Raw genomic sequence first — 14,302 nt, 5'->3', positions numbered from 1 at the left:
AGCTCAGGCAGGATCCGGTGTCACACACGGCACAGAACGCTCTGTGTTTCCTCACAGCACAGTGTCAACACCTAATTCCCTATTTAGGGTCCTAAGGCACCAAACAAAAACCCTAGACACACAATTTCTTAACTTTAAAAAGAGCACTGAGAAAACTTTAAATTAAAATTGATATACCAAACTAAAAAATCCAAACAAGAAATCCTTTTAGCCAACAATTTAAAACAGTGTTTTTTCCCAGATCATTAGGCCTAACAGAGTTATAGATGCCAATTAAATAATTAGCTTTATTTCTAGGTAGCAACTCAGATTTTGCAGAGACATTCCAGGTCAGACACGGGGATCCCCATCTCCTGTGGAGCACTGACATTATAGCAAAGCACAGTGAATGTCATCATGTGCCTTAACCAGGGAGAACTCAAATGAAGGGCAGCAAAATCCATTTCAGAACAGACTCATTGATTTACAGGAGAACCATGAAACTGCTGCAATACATGAAGAGAAATTCTTGTGAAAAAAGATACAGCTTTCTCTTAACCCATTGCACAGCAAAATTCCAATTCTAGGAAAACACAGGAAAAACACACATTTCTTATTGACTAGTTATTTATATAGCGATCCACAGATCAGCTCCAAAAAGGATTAAATTTTATATATGACAGTTTCCAGTTACACAAACATGTAGTGATCATTCCAGAACTAAGACAGACAAAGCAGATTATCAATAAGACTATTTTTGAGTACCAGGTCTATTTATAAAATTAATGCCATAGAGCTTTCTGCTTGATATTTAAAGAGTCAAACATGACATCAAGAGTCTAGTCCAACATAGCTGAAGTATGAAAACAGAGCAGAAAAAAAACCCTATATGTACAATCAACTTTTTGGAGACACAAAAATGTAGAGTTTTTCATTTTCTACCTTTCTTTTGCTGTCATGATTGCTTGACACAGAAGTATGGGAAAATACTTATTTCTATGAATAGAAGTTTCTACTATGACTATTTTCTTTGAGCACTAATTTTTGTCTGTTATGACATCATACTGGAGCCACAATTATGCTACTACATAAACTTTTAATCCAAGTCTGCCACCACGCCGTTCATACAGATTACAAAAAGCTTTATTTTATTCAAATAGGATTTGATGAAAAAAGAACAACCAACCCCCCCACTCTTACAGTACACTCCAATCCAGCTGTTTGCATGAGGCACTCAGAAGGAAAAGGAACAGATCATGGTTCTCTGAACAAGCATGTTAAACAGAAGCAATTCCTGACTTACAAAATGAGGTTGCTTTATTTTTTCCCACACAAATATCCAGCAGCAGCAAATCCAAGTAGAGGGGAAAAAAACCACCCAGGAAGAAAAGAATTACTTGCTTTTCTCAAATTTGCATTTGCAAGCATCAAGCATTTTATTTATTGGGCCAAATGGTCACAGAGAATGACCCCTGACTTCTCACCTGCCACCTTTTTGTTCAGAGCAGCACCAAACGCCTCCGACTGTTGCAACTCCCCTTTCAGAGCGTTTCACTGTGTGTGGTGAGAGAACTCGACCCCAGAAAGGGGAAAACCAGGGCTCTGCCCCTCAGCTGTGCCCTGGCACAGGACCTGCCCCACAGCTCGGAGCTGTTGTGCAGAAGGAGCTCAGGCAGTTCCCATTTCGGGCAGTGCAGCTTGCAGACACTGCTGCATTCACCCAGCCATTTCTGGATGATTGTGCAGCTGAAGGTTATTTGACATCCACAATTTGTTGTCTATTGACCAAACATTTGCAGACAAACAATTCAGTACCAATTTATGGCCAAACCCATAAAAAACTTGGTGTTGTTGACAAATGCAGATATCACCATGCAGATCTGAGCCTTGCTGCATCACATCTGTTACAGAAGCTTTATATTCATTACAGTAAATCAGCAAGTGCAGGATCAAAAATATTCAGCCAAGCATTGCATGTTACCAACCTCTAGCCACATAATAAATACTCTATTAACATCAAGAGGAAGTTTGCAATATATTATTAAAGTTTGAAAGTAATGTTATTGTCAATTGAAGCTGAATGGCAAATATCTTTCCACTATAGCCAGTAATCTCAGTAGTGCCTATTCCTACTCCTTATTTTTCTTTTTTATACTAATCACTGTGTGACATCTTGCATTAAGGATCTTAAAGAGAAAATAAAAAGCCTTCACTAAATTCAAGTAATTGAAATCTGAAGAAATTTAGATGTTTGAATAAATGGGAAGACTCTCCCCTATAATACAGTTGAGAATCACAGAATAGTTTGGGCTGGAAGGAACCTTAAAGATCATCTCATTACAATCCCCTGGACTGTGCAGGGACACCTTCCATCAGATGAGATTGCTCCAAGCCCTGTCTAACCTGGCCTTGAACACTTCCAGGGAAGAGGCAGCCACAAGAGAACAAGCAAAAAAGGAAGAGAAAACAAAGGTCCTTTAAATGGCTTAATTAAACCTGCAGAGATAAACAGCCATATGCAGTAACAACAAAGAACCTTCCCCAACAGCACAGCAAACATCTTCATGCACAACTACAAGGAAAAGAAGGCCAATATACAGTTTCTCCTTCCCCATTTTTTTTTCCACTTCCACTTTCCACTTTTTCTCCCTTTTCACAGCACTCACAATGTGTTAACTACTTCCTTGCTTTGTTATTGCCTCCTTCATCTTCTTCCCTGGACACAAAAGCAGGCAGTTGCTTCCTGGGGTCCAGATCTCCATCTCATGACACTCCATTTCACTCAGTAAAGGAGAATCACACCTGATTTCTAGTTTGGTAAGCCTACTTCATATGACAAGAAATGCTATTCATACACTTAGTCATTCTGACCCCAGGTTAACTTCAGTCTAGTTTTAAATTTATGCTTAGTTAACCATTGCTTACATTGGACTGCAATGGAACAGTGCTCACTTAGATCAAGTATCATGGGAATGCACCTAAACATGGATGTCCATGTTGACAAAAGCGAGCTTGAATTTCTTTCTAACAGTTTCTTTTCATCTGCCAAAAGCATAATTTCTTCCCAAGGACAGTCCCCTACCTCCATCATTACAGCTTGGCTTTTTGAACATCCCTGCTCACCATAGTAGCTGTTTTTTCCCTTTTAACTAGGCTGCCATTAGAACTCTCAGCTCTGTGCACACAGTTTTCCTCACAGAAGTCCCAATTTAATGCACAAGAAGTTTTATCATCATTAGTTTTCGCTCTATTTCATCTCTGCCACTGATACCCTGATTTAATGAATTCTGCCATTGTTTTGGTGAGGAGAACAATTCGTTGAGAAATTTCAGGAAAACACTATTTGTTAGCATTTTTTTTCCAAGAAAATCAACCACACACTGGGCTTTTTCAGTTCCTTAAATAATTTAAATAGGGCAGCAGTGGATGAATCACAGAGTTGGAAAAGCCAACCAGACAATACCATTAATGGAATCCTATGGAAAGGATTTTGGCTGTATCCTGCTGCTACCACCAGTGAATCTCCTCAGAAACACGGTGTTGATAAGCTTGAATGCACATCAGAGTATTTCAAAAGTCAACAGCAAGCTACAGTCTGGTGAACTTTGAATTCATCTACAGTGACTCAAAATGGAGAGAACAGAGTTACCAATCTCATCACAATCACCAGCATTTTCCCTGCTCCCTAAACGCTTGCATCTTGTTCCCCTTGCTTTAACAATTTTTCTTTTTTATATCTGCTCTTTTCAGGAAGATCAATTTGAAAAAAACATACAAAACAAAAAAACCCAAACCAAACCCACTGATTGTCTCCTTGGATTTATGAAGGGAGTTATTTACTCTACAGGCTGTGGGCATTTACTCAGACCAGTCACTGGTTGAGCAAACAAGAGCAGCACAAGGGTGATGGCAGCACAGAAGTGGGGAAGGTGAATGGACAAGAATTGGGCACATTTCTCCAAGAGGGCTCACAGCTGGAGCACAGCACTGCCAGCTCTAGGCCAGCCTAGGTAGATCTCCACACCCTGCAGGCACAGCCTGACCTGATCCCCTCGGCAAAGCTTTGAGAGCATTTCACACATCTGAGCCCCAACAATGCAGCTGTCAAAGCCATCACACAGTCCCTGCCCCTTTCATTTCCCGGCCTGTCCCACCTCATCACCTGCAAGACAAACACCAGCAGAAGGTGTTTCAAGCTCCTCCAGGCTGAAACCAGACCTCCAGCACAGCCACCTATTCCCTTCCACAGCATTTGAAAACAAATCCCCAAAAATGTCAAGTCACATAAATCGTGCTGACCAGAACAAGACTGAAAATATGAATGAGCCTTAGTATTTACACAGGAATATTTCTGCCAAGGTTTTCCACACTACCACATCTCATCATGTGTATGATATAACCAGAAAATCCAGAACTGGATTACACGTGGCAATTCCACTTGACAGCGAGGTTTTCAGTGTGTCTTCCCAGGAAAAGAAAATTTAAGTTGAGGATATTGTCTGTTTTAGTAAACCATCAGGAAGCTGCTGTTCTGATCAAATAAAAATATTCCAGATTAAGAGTCATTTAGGGAGAGATTCTGATATGCATTTCATTTTACAGGAGACCTCCTTACACAATTTGCACTCTGAGCACCACTAATATAACTGCTGTCTTAAAATGTAAACATTTGCTAAACCCAGACAACAGACTGATTTTCTTTCAAGATAATTTAATTGCTGACTCATTTGCAGTGGGAGGAAAAAAAAATCCCTGTGACACCTTATTATATGTTTATCACTTCGCCTACAGATTTATTAAAGGCTGTCCTCTTCAGGCAGAAAAATGGGAATAAAGTATGACTCAACCTTCAGGAAAAAACAACCAACAAAACAACATAAAACAACCCTACTGCATTGTTCTCTTTGATGAAGCAAGTTAATATATAAAAGAAAACCATTACATTAATTCCAAAATTCCCCCAGACACCACTAGTCTGAGATCTCGTGCTGTCTGGCTGTTTGTCATGGGGCCAAGAACTGAGGTGCAGCTTTGAGAGCATTCAGGCTACAGACCACCCCAGGAACTCTGCTTCCCAATTTCTGAGCAGAAAGAGCAATTTAATGATTACCTAACACACTTAAAAATTCAAAGGAAGGTAACAAAAGTGAAAAATAGCTCAACCAAGAAAGTGATGTGGAAGAAACCAGAAAGAAGCCAATGTGAAATTTATATAGGCAATGGCTTCTATAATTTACTATTGCTACAAGTATGAAGACACTGCCATTTAAAGCAAATTGACATCTCTGTAGACATTTTCAAAAGCTGAAATAACCACAAGAGCATGGAAACTCACTTCCACTTGCACAGCTACCAGACAGCACTACAGTAATTTCACAAGTATCAGAAAAACTTCAGAAATAACAGCAACTCATACACAACTCAAGAGTTATGGATGTGAACAAGCAGAACAAAAAGGAGTTAACACCCGATTTCTTTCCCACTATGGATCCCTATCCCTTGCTACATAATCTGGCCACTCAAATTAGTGTACAGAGAATAAACTGGGAAAGAGAACAGGTAAAAAACTTACTTTCAAGGAATAGTAATTTTAAAATTTTAGTTGTCACAACAGCAGGTTGTAGGCATGAAAAAATGGAGCTGTGTAGAGAAGCCACTTTCAGGATATAAATCTTAATAAATGGTCTGGAAAATACTGTAGCCAGGTATATTTATGGAGACATTGTGATGATAAATATAGTAGAACAAATAATAATAAGAAAATACAATTAACATCTTTATTTGATAAGGATACAGAATACAGATTCTGTTATTTGGAATAAGGTTTCTACAGCAATTTAATAGGTTCCCTGAGAACAACAGACTACTACTCCCCCAAGCCTCTAGAATCTATTTCTTGACAGAAAATACTGCTGTGATTCTATATATTCATATTTTTTGCTACCACTTGTCAACTACATGAATTCCTGAACAGTTAAAAAGGAAGAAAATACTCCTCCAGCATGAAATTTTCAAAACATTTAAAACATTCCAGGGGTCTAAGCAATACAGAACTGGAAGGCTTGACTAAGCCTGCAGTTACAATTATTTTAAATCAATTTCTGTGCTGGTGGTCATCTGACAGGGTAACTCAGCACTCCCACCTCACTGTGAGCACATGTGCCTTTTACCCCCACCATGCTCTGAGAGCTTTTGACAGCATCAGAAGTGATACAGGAAAAAGCTGAAGGGTGGGAGGGGAGTGAGGCTCAAAGCAGGTCCAAAGCAGACCACACCCAGCACTAGGCTGAGCACCCAGCAGACCTGACACACACGTGGCAATGAACACACAGATCAGAGTCAACTGTGAAAAAAACCCCAGAACTATACCCTTGGACTCTCATATTACTACTGTGTGGTCTACACCCTTCCTCTATGCCAGCTCTAACGCTTATCAGGTCTCCCACTAAATGAATTAAACTAATTAATTCAACAGTGAGCAGTCCTCAGCCAGGTGACTGCGCTGGACTGGCTCAGTGATGGGTCCAGTGTGCAGAGCTGGCACAAAGGAATGAGGGAAACACGACTGTGGGAGCAGGAAGAAGAGAGCAGGAACATTTCTTTCAGCAGCAGCAACCTTCTAGACTGCTCAGCTGCAACGTGAAACCACAGCCTTTGGGTACAGTCTGATTATCAGTTTAACCTAAGTGCTTGCTGCCTGCCAAAAGAAATAGTCTGGCCTTTACTCTGCCCCCCACTCTCCCTTGTGGCAACTGAGATTGGTGCAGTCATGCAGCAGAACTTACTTTTTAAAGATTTGATGACTGACATTTATAAGTGATAAAGGACCTTTTTCAAATCCTGATTTCCATTCAGACTCTCCAGGGGAAGCTGATAAACTTAATTGGTATTAGAAAGCAAATTCCATAGCTCAGGTTTCCCACTAGTGTTTGTACACACTCGGGTTTGGAACAAATGCAACTGAAAGAGTTGCACTGCACTGCAGTTTCCAGTATAGAAGTGCTTAGACTGGTACAAAACCCAGAGCTGTAGATAAAAATATATCAGAAAACATTCCTATCCCACAATAAGGTTAGGCTCACATTTACTCTTACTTGAAAGCAAATAGGCAGTTAGACACTGTAACAGGCCATTACAACCCCTCCTGATGGATCATCAGCTAAATGCAATCCTCTGTGCCTCCAACAAACTTAACTCTGTAACATCAGGAGTTAATGCACCACTTTGAGACTTAACATCTTTATCTCCAGCTTCATCTAAGACTCCAACAGAAGCTGTGAAGACCAGGCAGACAGCTCTAATATCTTCACAGCTAGAAGTGTCACTCAAGCACAGAATCCAGAGTTTGCCTAATTGCTTTCCCATTAATTTCACATGGGAGAACATATAAACAGACATTGCAAGCTGGCAATTAGGAAAACCTTACCTGAAACCAATCTTTAAAAGAAAATTTAAAAGATGCAGTATATGACAAAGATGCCAGCCTGTCAGATAATTTGAATTAATAGAGCCAAATTTATGCTTAGCACTTCACCAAAATAAACCAAGTAACACCACAGATAAAATGTATCAGAGGGATTTTGGCACAGGTTACTGTTAATGTAAGATGAATGTTCCAATTCTTGTATCTGAAGACAATGGGAGTCTAATATGAACTCCAGTAAGCCTTAGGAAAAATAATTTTCTTAAAGGATACTGGACATGAAAATTTATTGTAGATGGTTAAAATACTTACTGCTTGAGCAATAACTTCTACACTCCTCTGTGTTTCTTCCTGTGTAGATTAAGGCAACGACACTGAACACACAGATGGAAGGAGTGTATTATACCCTGTGGTTTTATCTGTGTTACTGTTTGCAAGTTACTGCTTTGCTCATTTTTTAAAGCAACCAACCATGGTGCTGCCTCCTCATTTTGCATAGCACTGATACACATAGATTAAAATAAATCATTTCTGTTGGGGAGCATTTTAATGGTGCCCAGCCATGCAAATAGAAAGTTACCCTATCCAGGCATGGGTGTGAGGGATAAACAGTTATACACAGAAACACTCACAAAAACAGTGCAAGAGCTGTTTCTCCTTTTGTTGTGCATATTCCTCTCCTTTGCTGCCATTTAAACAGCATTGCAAATCTTGCTGCAATTATCTGTAAGCTAAAAACATGTATTGGCAGAAGATGCAATACAAACCACACAGTCTATTCAGGTCACTGGCTTAAAGGCATGGGAACACCATTAAAATTGACAATGCTGGTTTGGTTTTATCCCCAGGTAATCCTTCCCTATCACCTCCAGGCTATTCCCTCTGGAATACACACAGTTAATGCTACCACTGCCTTCCATTTATTGATTCCAATTCACTTTGCCACATATAACTTCTGTTATTGCATTTTTGCTCCACAGTTCTACCATCATCAGAAACCACAAAATATAGCAAGATAAAAACTAATAAAATCCCACCCAAATTTAAATTTCTTCTCAGTGTGAGTCACCACAGTAAGGCTTATTAAGTGCTTTTGGCTTATTAAGTAACTAAAAATCAGACTGCCTTCCTTTTTTTTTTTTTTTTTTTTTTTTTTTTCTTTTTTACTCCAGGATTCTGGTTATTTTTCAGTCCCTACCATAGCCAGGGACAAGGCAAGACCCTTAAATGCACACAGAACCAAATGAGCAGACCACAGCTCTGCTGCTGTTTCCTGCCCTGCTCTCAGCTGATACCAACTTTCAAAACTGCTCTGATGGCCGAAAGATGGAAGGCTTCTATTTTCTACTTCTATTTCCAAGAGGATAAGTTAACTTCCAGCAATGATTATTTTGCAATCTGTGAGGCACTTACCTACTTCAGTTTATAAAGATGCCAAGGTATTAAAGAATTAGATGTCAGCCAACCTCATGATTAGGTAACTGAAGTCCACTGCCTCAAAATTCTATAATCTGTTCTGAAAAAATACTCAGAAGCTGAACATGTATAAGGCAGGGCTGGAAAGCAGATGAGTAGTTCTCTATACCAAGAGTAAGGCACAATGAGATGTCCCTTCCTGAGTAACAGAACCTGGAGAGCTCTTAAATAAAGAAAAATATATTTTAAAAAGAGCAAATAAGCTAAGATTCAGCATAGCTAGGGAGCAATATTGCTTGGAATAGACATTTTTCACTGAGGAAGTTTGTGCAGTCATGGGAGTTTTTCTAGAAGAGGAAGAATAGAGGGATGGGTGCAATCCCACAGAGCAGAGCAAGGCCTGGAGCAGCCAAAACAAGAGCAAGGTCCAGGGGACACCCCCAGACAAGAGGCTGCAATAGGCAAGGAGAGCAATATTAAAGAAGCTGAGGTGGTGGCTGGGAAGGAGGGCTGAGGAAACCAGAGGACTTGCTGAAGAGTTGCCCAAGACTCAGTCAAATGACTGGGTCTGGGTGTTGGAGCAGGGAGGGAGGAAAAACCTGAGACAAAGAGCAAGCAAGGCCACGCTTCTGCTGCTTCACTGTGCAGAGCAGGAACTGCCAGAGGACATGGAAACAGACATAAAAAGAGATTCAAAAGCTTTATTTTTCCCCCTCATTGTACTGAAGGAGCCAGGCCTGGGAAGAAAAGTGTAGGATAGAGACAGGAATGGGGGAAGCACCATCACAAGTCAGCTGAATGCCAAGGGGAGATGTGGCTGACAGAAGGAGACATGAATAGGAAAAAAAATTACACACAATTCCTCATTATATCAGAGGTCATGCTGCAGTTCTGCATTCTTAGGGTACAACAGGCACTGCTTATAGAGCAAGAGGACAACTCAGAAGCTTTCTCGAGCACCAGGTACTTTCCAGGTAAAAAAACCCTCTTCCTTCTGAAAGGCACAGAAATATTAATCAAGGGTACACTGCTCACTTGTTCTTCCTATGCCAATTTACACAAAAATATCAAATGATTTAAAATTTTCCAGAGATAATTCATCATCATGCTTAACTGACTATACTATGACTAAAATGACACCATGCTTATTCTATTTATAGAATAACTTGTGGAGGGTAGTACCATTAACTCAGCCACCATTAAATCAGACACTAAAACCAACTCTGCAAGTAAAGGCTGAACTGCTGAGAAGTACCAGAGCTTTGGTGTGAAAGATGTTCATCTGAAGTACATATACACAATGGCTTTCATAGCAGCCTGGTTAGCAAGTGCTTCTTATCAGTGGTACCAGTTCTTACCTTGAAAGGCTTTAGTCAGAGTAAAGCCATAATCTCAACCTCAGGCTTTTTCATTAAAAAAAAAACAAACCTACATATCTGGTATTTTTAAAGAAGAGTGTAGGTAAAATATCTAAATTTAGGATGGAAAATTCACATCTGAAGCACTTTTTAATAAAATGCCTGGAGTGAAAGCCCAGCAAGTCTGCCTGTCAACCATCACCCATAATGAAGCCTATGGGATTTGGTCCACTCCCACACTGACAGAAACTGTTTGGTTTAGTTTCTTGAAAGTTTTAAAACAAAATTCCTTCTTCAATCACTTTCAAGGGAGAGAATACAAACTAGTTTCACAGTGGGAATCCAGTCCACCCACCAAGGGCTATGGGAAAGCAGTTAAGCATCCCAAGGCACCAGGCCAGGAAGGGAAGAAAACACATTACTAAGTCCACCTTCTCCATGCCAATGCTGAAGTGGCCAAGAAGCAATAAAACTGGGCAAAGAATTTATATCTTCCAGTGTCCAAAATGCAAGAGAGAGTCAGTCCACAGGTTAAAGCTCATTCATTGTGTTTTCTGGCAGATCAACAGGTAATGATCAAGAACATGGTCAGAGTATTTTGCAGAATTAGGAGACTTGCAATTTGACTTTGACAGGAAAACAGATACCTCAAATGTGGATAATCCCATTTCAAAGTCAGAACAAACTGACCTGCTGAGCAGATCAGAACTTCTTTAGAAGCTCTAAGGGGTGAAAACATGTACATTCAAGGTGTCTGTTTTGTTTTTGAAACCAAATTCCAGATTTGTCCACTGAAATGACAGAAAAGCACACAGCCTAAAAAAAAAAAAGTGTGAATGTTTGTATTTTAATTAAAATGTATTTTATTGTATTAGTAAAAATATACTAAAGATATAGTATTAATATTAGTAATTATTGAATAATAGTAAAGCAAGGACTGAGCAAAATGAAAGTGAGGGTAGAAATTTTCTGCTTCTTGGAAAGTACCAACTATTTTGAAGTTAGTCCCCAAGAGGTAAGAGTTTGACATTTGACAGTTGCATCAACAAGGCAGAGCTGAACATCAGCACTCCTGGCCAGTCCCCTATGAACCACACCTAGCTTGGAGATGAGTAATAGTATTTTCAGATACTTTGTTTAAAAGTGATATACTTACAAGGAAAATAACTAGAAATATAAAAGCACCCCAGGTTTTGTTAGTTAATTTTCTATGTGACATCCCTGACCTTTCCACCAGCACCACTTGGCTCCTGCAGTGTGTGACAGCGAGAGCAAGTCCCAGCTCTTGTTGGCATCCTGGATTATTGACACAGGGACACAATGCTGGTGTGGCACCAAAATCAATGATAACATCCTCCAATCCTCCATCTACAGCTGAGCAGTTCTCTCCACTGAGAGCTGGCACAGCCTCCCACCACTGACAGACACTTTTTACTGGCCTAAGTTACTCCAGTACTGGATCAATTCCTTCTGCCAGAAAATTCTTATTAAAATATCTGACAGATTGTGCCATTAACAGTTTATCACTGAACAGTATCAATGATAATCAGTCTGACTGTACTAATGGTTTAAGTTTAGAGTAAGAAGAGTTTAATAATTGGCCTATCATTCTAATTAGTATTGAAGAAATAATGTTTAATGTTACTGCAGTTCCTTCATCAAAGTGTTGTACACTAAATCCTGAGCATTCTGATATGGAAAAGCTATGCCAACACATTTTGTTTGGCAGCCTTACATTCAGAGATGGCAAGCACTCAGATCCAAACTAAACCCAGCGAGCCTGAGAGGTTTCAATTTTGAGTATTATATTAAAAGTAAAAAAAAAAAATTAAAAGACATTACAGCTGTGGCAATGGAATCCAGACAACACACATAAATTAAAATCTCCCCCAAAAGCCCCTAGACCAGGATCAGCAGGCAGCACACAGCTGCTTGCAGCACAGGTGAAGATCAGGAGCTCACAGTTCCCAGCACAGAGCACAAAGCTCCAGCACAGCCGAGGGCTGCCCTCGGCCTCCCTGCCGTTCTTATCGTGTAGAAACTCTGTTACCCCACACCGGATTAGAGGGTTATTAACGTCTCCACTAATCCAAAGTACAAACCAGGCTAGGACACTACGCCCATTCTTTTCCTATTTCTCTGCACTATTCCTTCCCCTGTTCTTGGGCCCATTTTCATTTCAGTGCAGGCTTTAGAAGAGATGATAATTTCTACATTAATTCCTCTTCATGTTGTTCTATATGTTATTTCTACCACAGCAGAAAAAGTAGTTCTTTTATACTTGCTTTCCACAAAACAAATCATAGCTGATGTGTCTTGCATGACTAAAGAATGCATAAGTTATTTATAATCAATACAAGTAATTATAAAAAGCCATTATTTTTCCTTAGGGGAACATACTAATCCAGTTCTATTTTGTCACATGTAATCTTAAATCAGAGGTTATGCTACTCCTTTAAGCAATAAATTCAGTGCAGACAACTAAAAAATATTAAATAATTCATTTATTGAATTTTCTCCACATTAAAATAGAACAGTTTCAAGGCACACTTTTGGTCAGTTACTTACAAGCAAAACCAACACAGATGAGGACAACAGTATAGTAATCAAAGTGGATAAAAAGCTGGTCCTATGGCTGCCAAAGGAGAGGAGCCATTTTAGGAACTCCAATTCTTCAGTGTAGACACAGCAACCACTTTCAATCCATCCAACTTTCCAGCCAGCCCCTTGTCTACAGCATCATCTCCCCACAGCGAGGGAGCAGGAAAAAGACACCAATCCATACCTCCTGTAAGACAGACAGACTTCACCAACCCATCAAACCACTAAATTTACTTGCACCTTTTCACCTTCCTTTTAAATAACAACAACACAAATACATCCAGCGTGGATCTTCTAATACACTACAAACCTACAAGTGCCTTTCCTGGTCAAGAGGCAGCAAACATTTGAACACTGCACAGTTCCCTTGCACACCTGCAGTGAGACAGTCTGCAAGAGCCAAGAAGAAAATTTGCTGAAAGTTGTTCTGCAGCCCTCAGAAGAACAATAAACAATGGTTATTCACCACAAAGTACAGGAGAACAACTCTACCTACACTGACCTTACAATCATGACAGCAGAGAAACTCACCTTTCCTCTCAAAAGACAAGCCAGCAGTGACTGACCTTAATGTAAGGAAAACCCCACAATTTCAGCACCTTCATCATTAAAACTCTCAAAAGGCAGGCTGAAATCCCTGAGGATAAGCACTTTCTTGTGTAACTCCACAAAAAGAAAAAAAAAAAAGGCCCACACAATTCCCTAGACATGCATAATTAAGAATACATCATTGCCCTTTTCTAACAGAGTGCTTTCCCAAGGAAACTCTCTAGAAGAGGAGAGCCCTGGCCTAGTCCAATGGCTGGGTAAGCAGCAACCCTGCAGAATTCTGAACATCTCTCCAGTTCTCCTGCATATACATTATGACCAGCCTCAACTCAAATTCCCGGCTTTCTCACCTCTTCCCATACATCCCATACAGTAAACACTGTCCCTTCAACATCACCTTCCAAGCTAAACATTACCTACAGCTCTCTCATACGCACACAGCTCTGTAACCTCTTCCACGGTACAAAACGTTCACAATTCCTCTCAAACCATTCCAGAAATAACCTTTCCCCTGCAAGAACCTTCAGGGAAAGCTTAGCTTCCTTCTGCAGAGATACACACCACCTTGAGAGACGATGTGTTATTTTCTTTGTCTTTCCCAGCAAAGGAACGGACTGCTCACACTGCACATCACCACCTGAACCTTCCGAGGTGCCTTTTCGAGCAAAGCCAAACATCCCCCGCCGCGGCCAAACCCATGACAGATTCCAACGCGGAGGATCAACGTCTACCTGGACACATCGCCACCCTTCCCCTCTGGCCTCGTCCGGTCCACGCTGGGCTCCCCTTCCCCAGCAGCAGCAGCAGCGTTAGCCCCGCTCCGTGCGCGCCGGGAGCCGCCCTTGCTCCACATTCACAGCCTAAAAATCCACTGGCGCTGCCTCCCGCCCCCTCCCGAGGCCTGCCCGGCCGAGCTCCCCGGGCCGCTCCCCGCCGCCTGCCCGCTCCGTGCGGGCTCCCCGGACCGAGCCGGGCC

The 14,302-nt window shown here is 40.7% G+C and overlaps 1 protein-coding gene across 2 annotated transcripts in view; it reads right to left on the bottom strand.

The window, feature by feature from the left end:
- RABEP1 (rabaptin, RAB GTPase binding effector protein 1) overlaps nt 1-14,302 on the bottom strand; it is a 46,580-nt gene that overhangs the window by 31,920 nt on the left and 358 nt on the right. The window contains exon 1 of one of the 2 annotated variants that reach the window (XM_056506997.1): nt 14,058-14,170. The exons of the other annotated variant lie outside the window; for it this stretch is intronic. Coding sequence (XP_056362972.1) covers nt 14,058-14,067 — 10 coding nt within the window. The 5' untranslated portion in view covers nt 14,068-14,170. Of the gene's footprint in view, nt 1-14,057; nt 14,171-14,302 lie in introns of those variants that run through there. 2 annotated transcript variants of the gene reach the window in all.

The sequence above is a fragment of the Oenanthe melanoleuca genome, chromosome 19, assembly GCF_029582105.1.
Source record: "Oenanthe melanoleuca isolate GR-GAL-2019-014 chromosome 19, OMel1.0, whole genome shotgun sequence".
Lineage (NCBI taxonomy): Eukaryota > Metazoa > Chordata > Aves > Passeriformes > Muscicapidae > Oenanthe > Oenanthe melanoleuca.
Note: the sequence above shows the minus strand (reverse complement) of the source record. Positions and strands in the feature narration are given on the sequence as shown.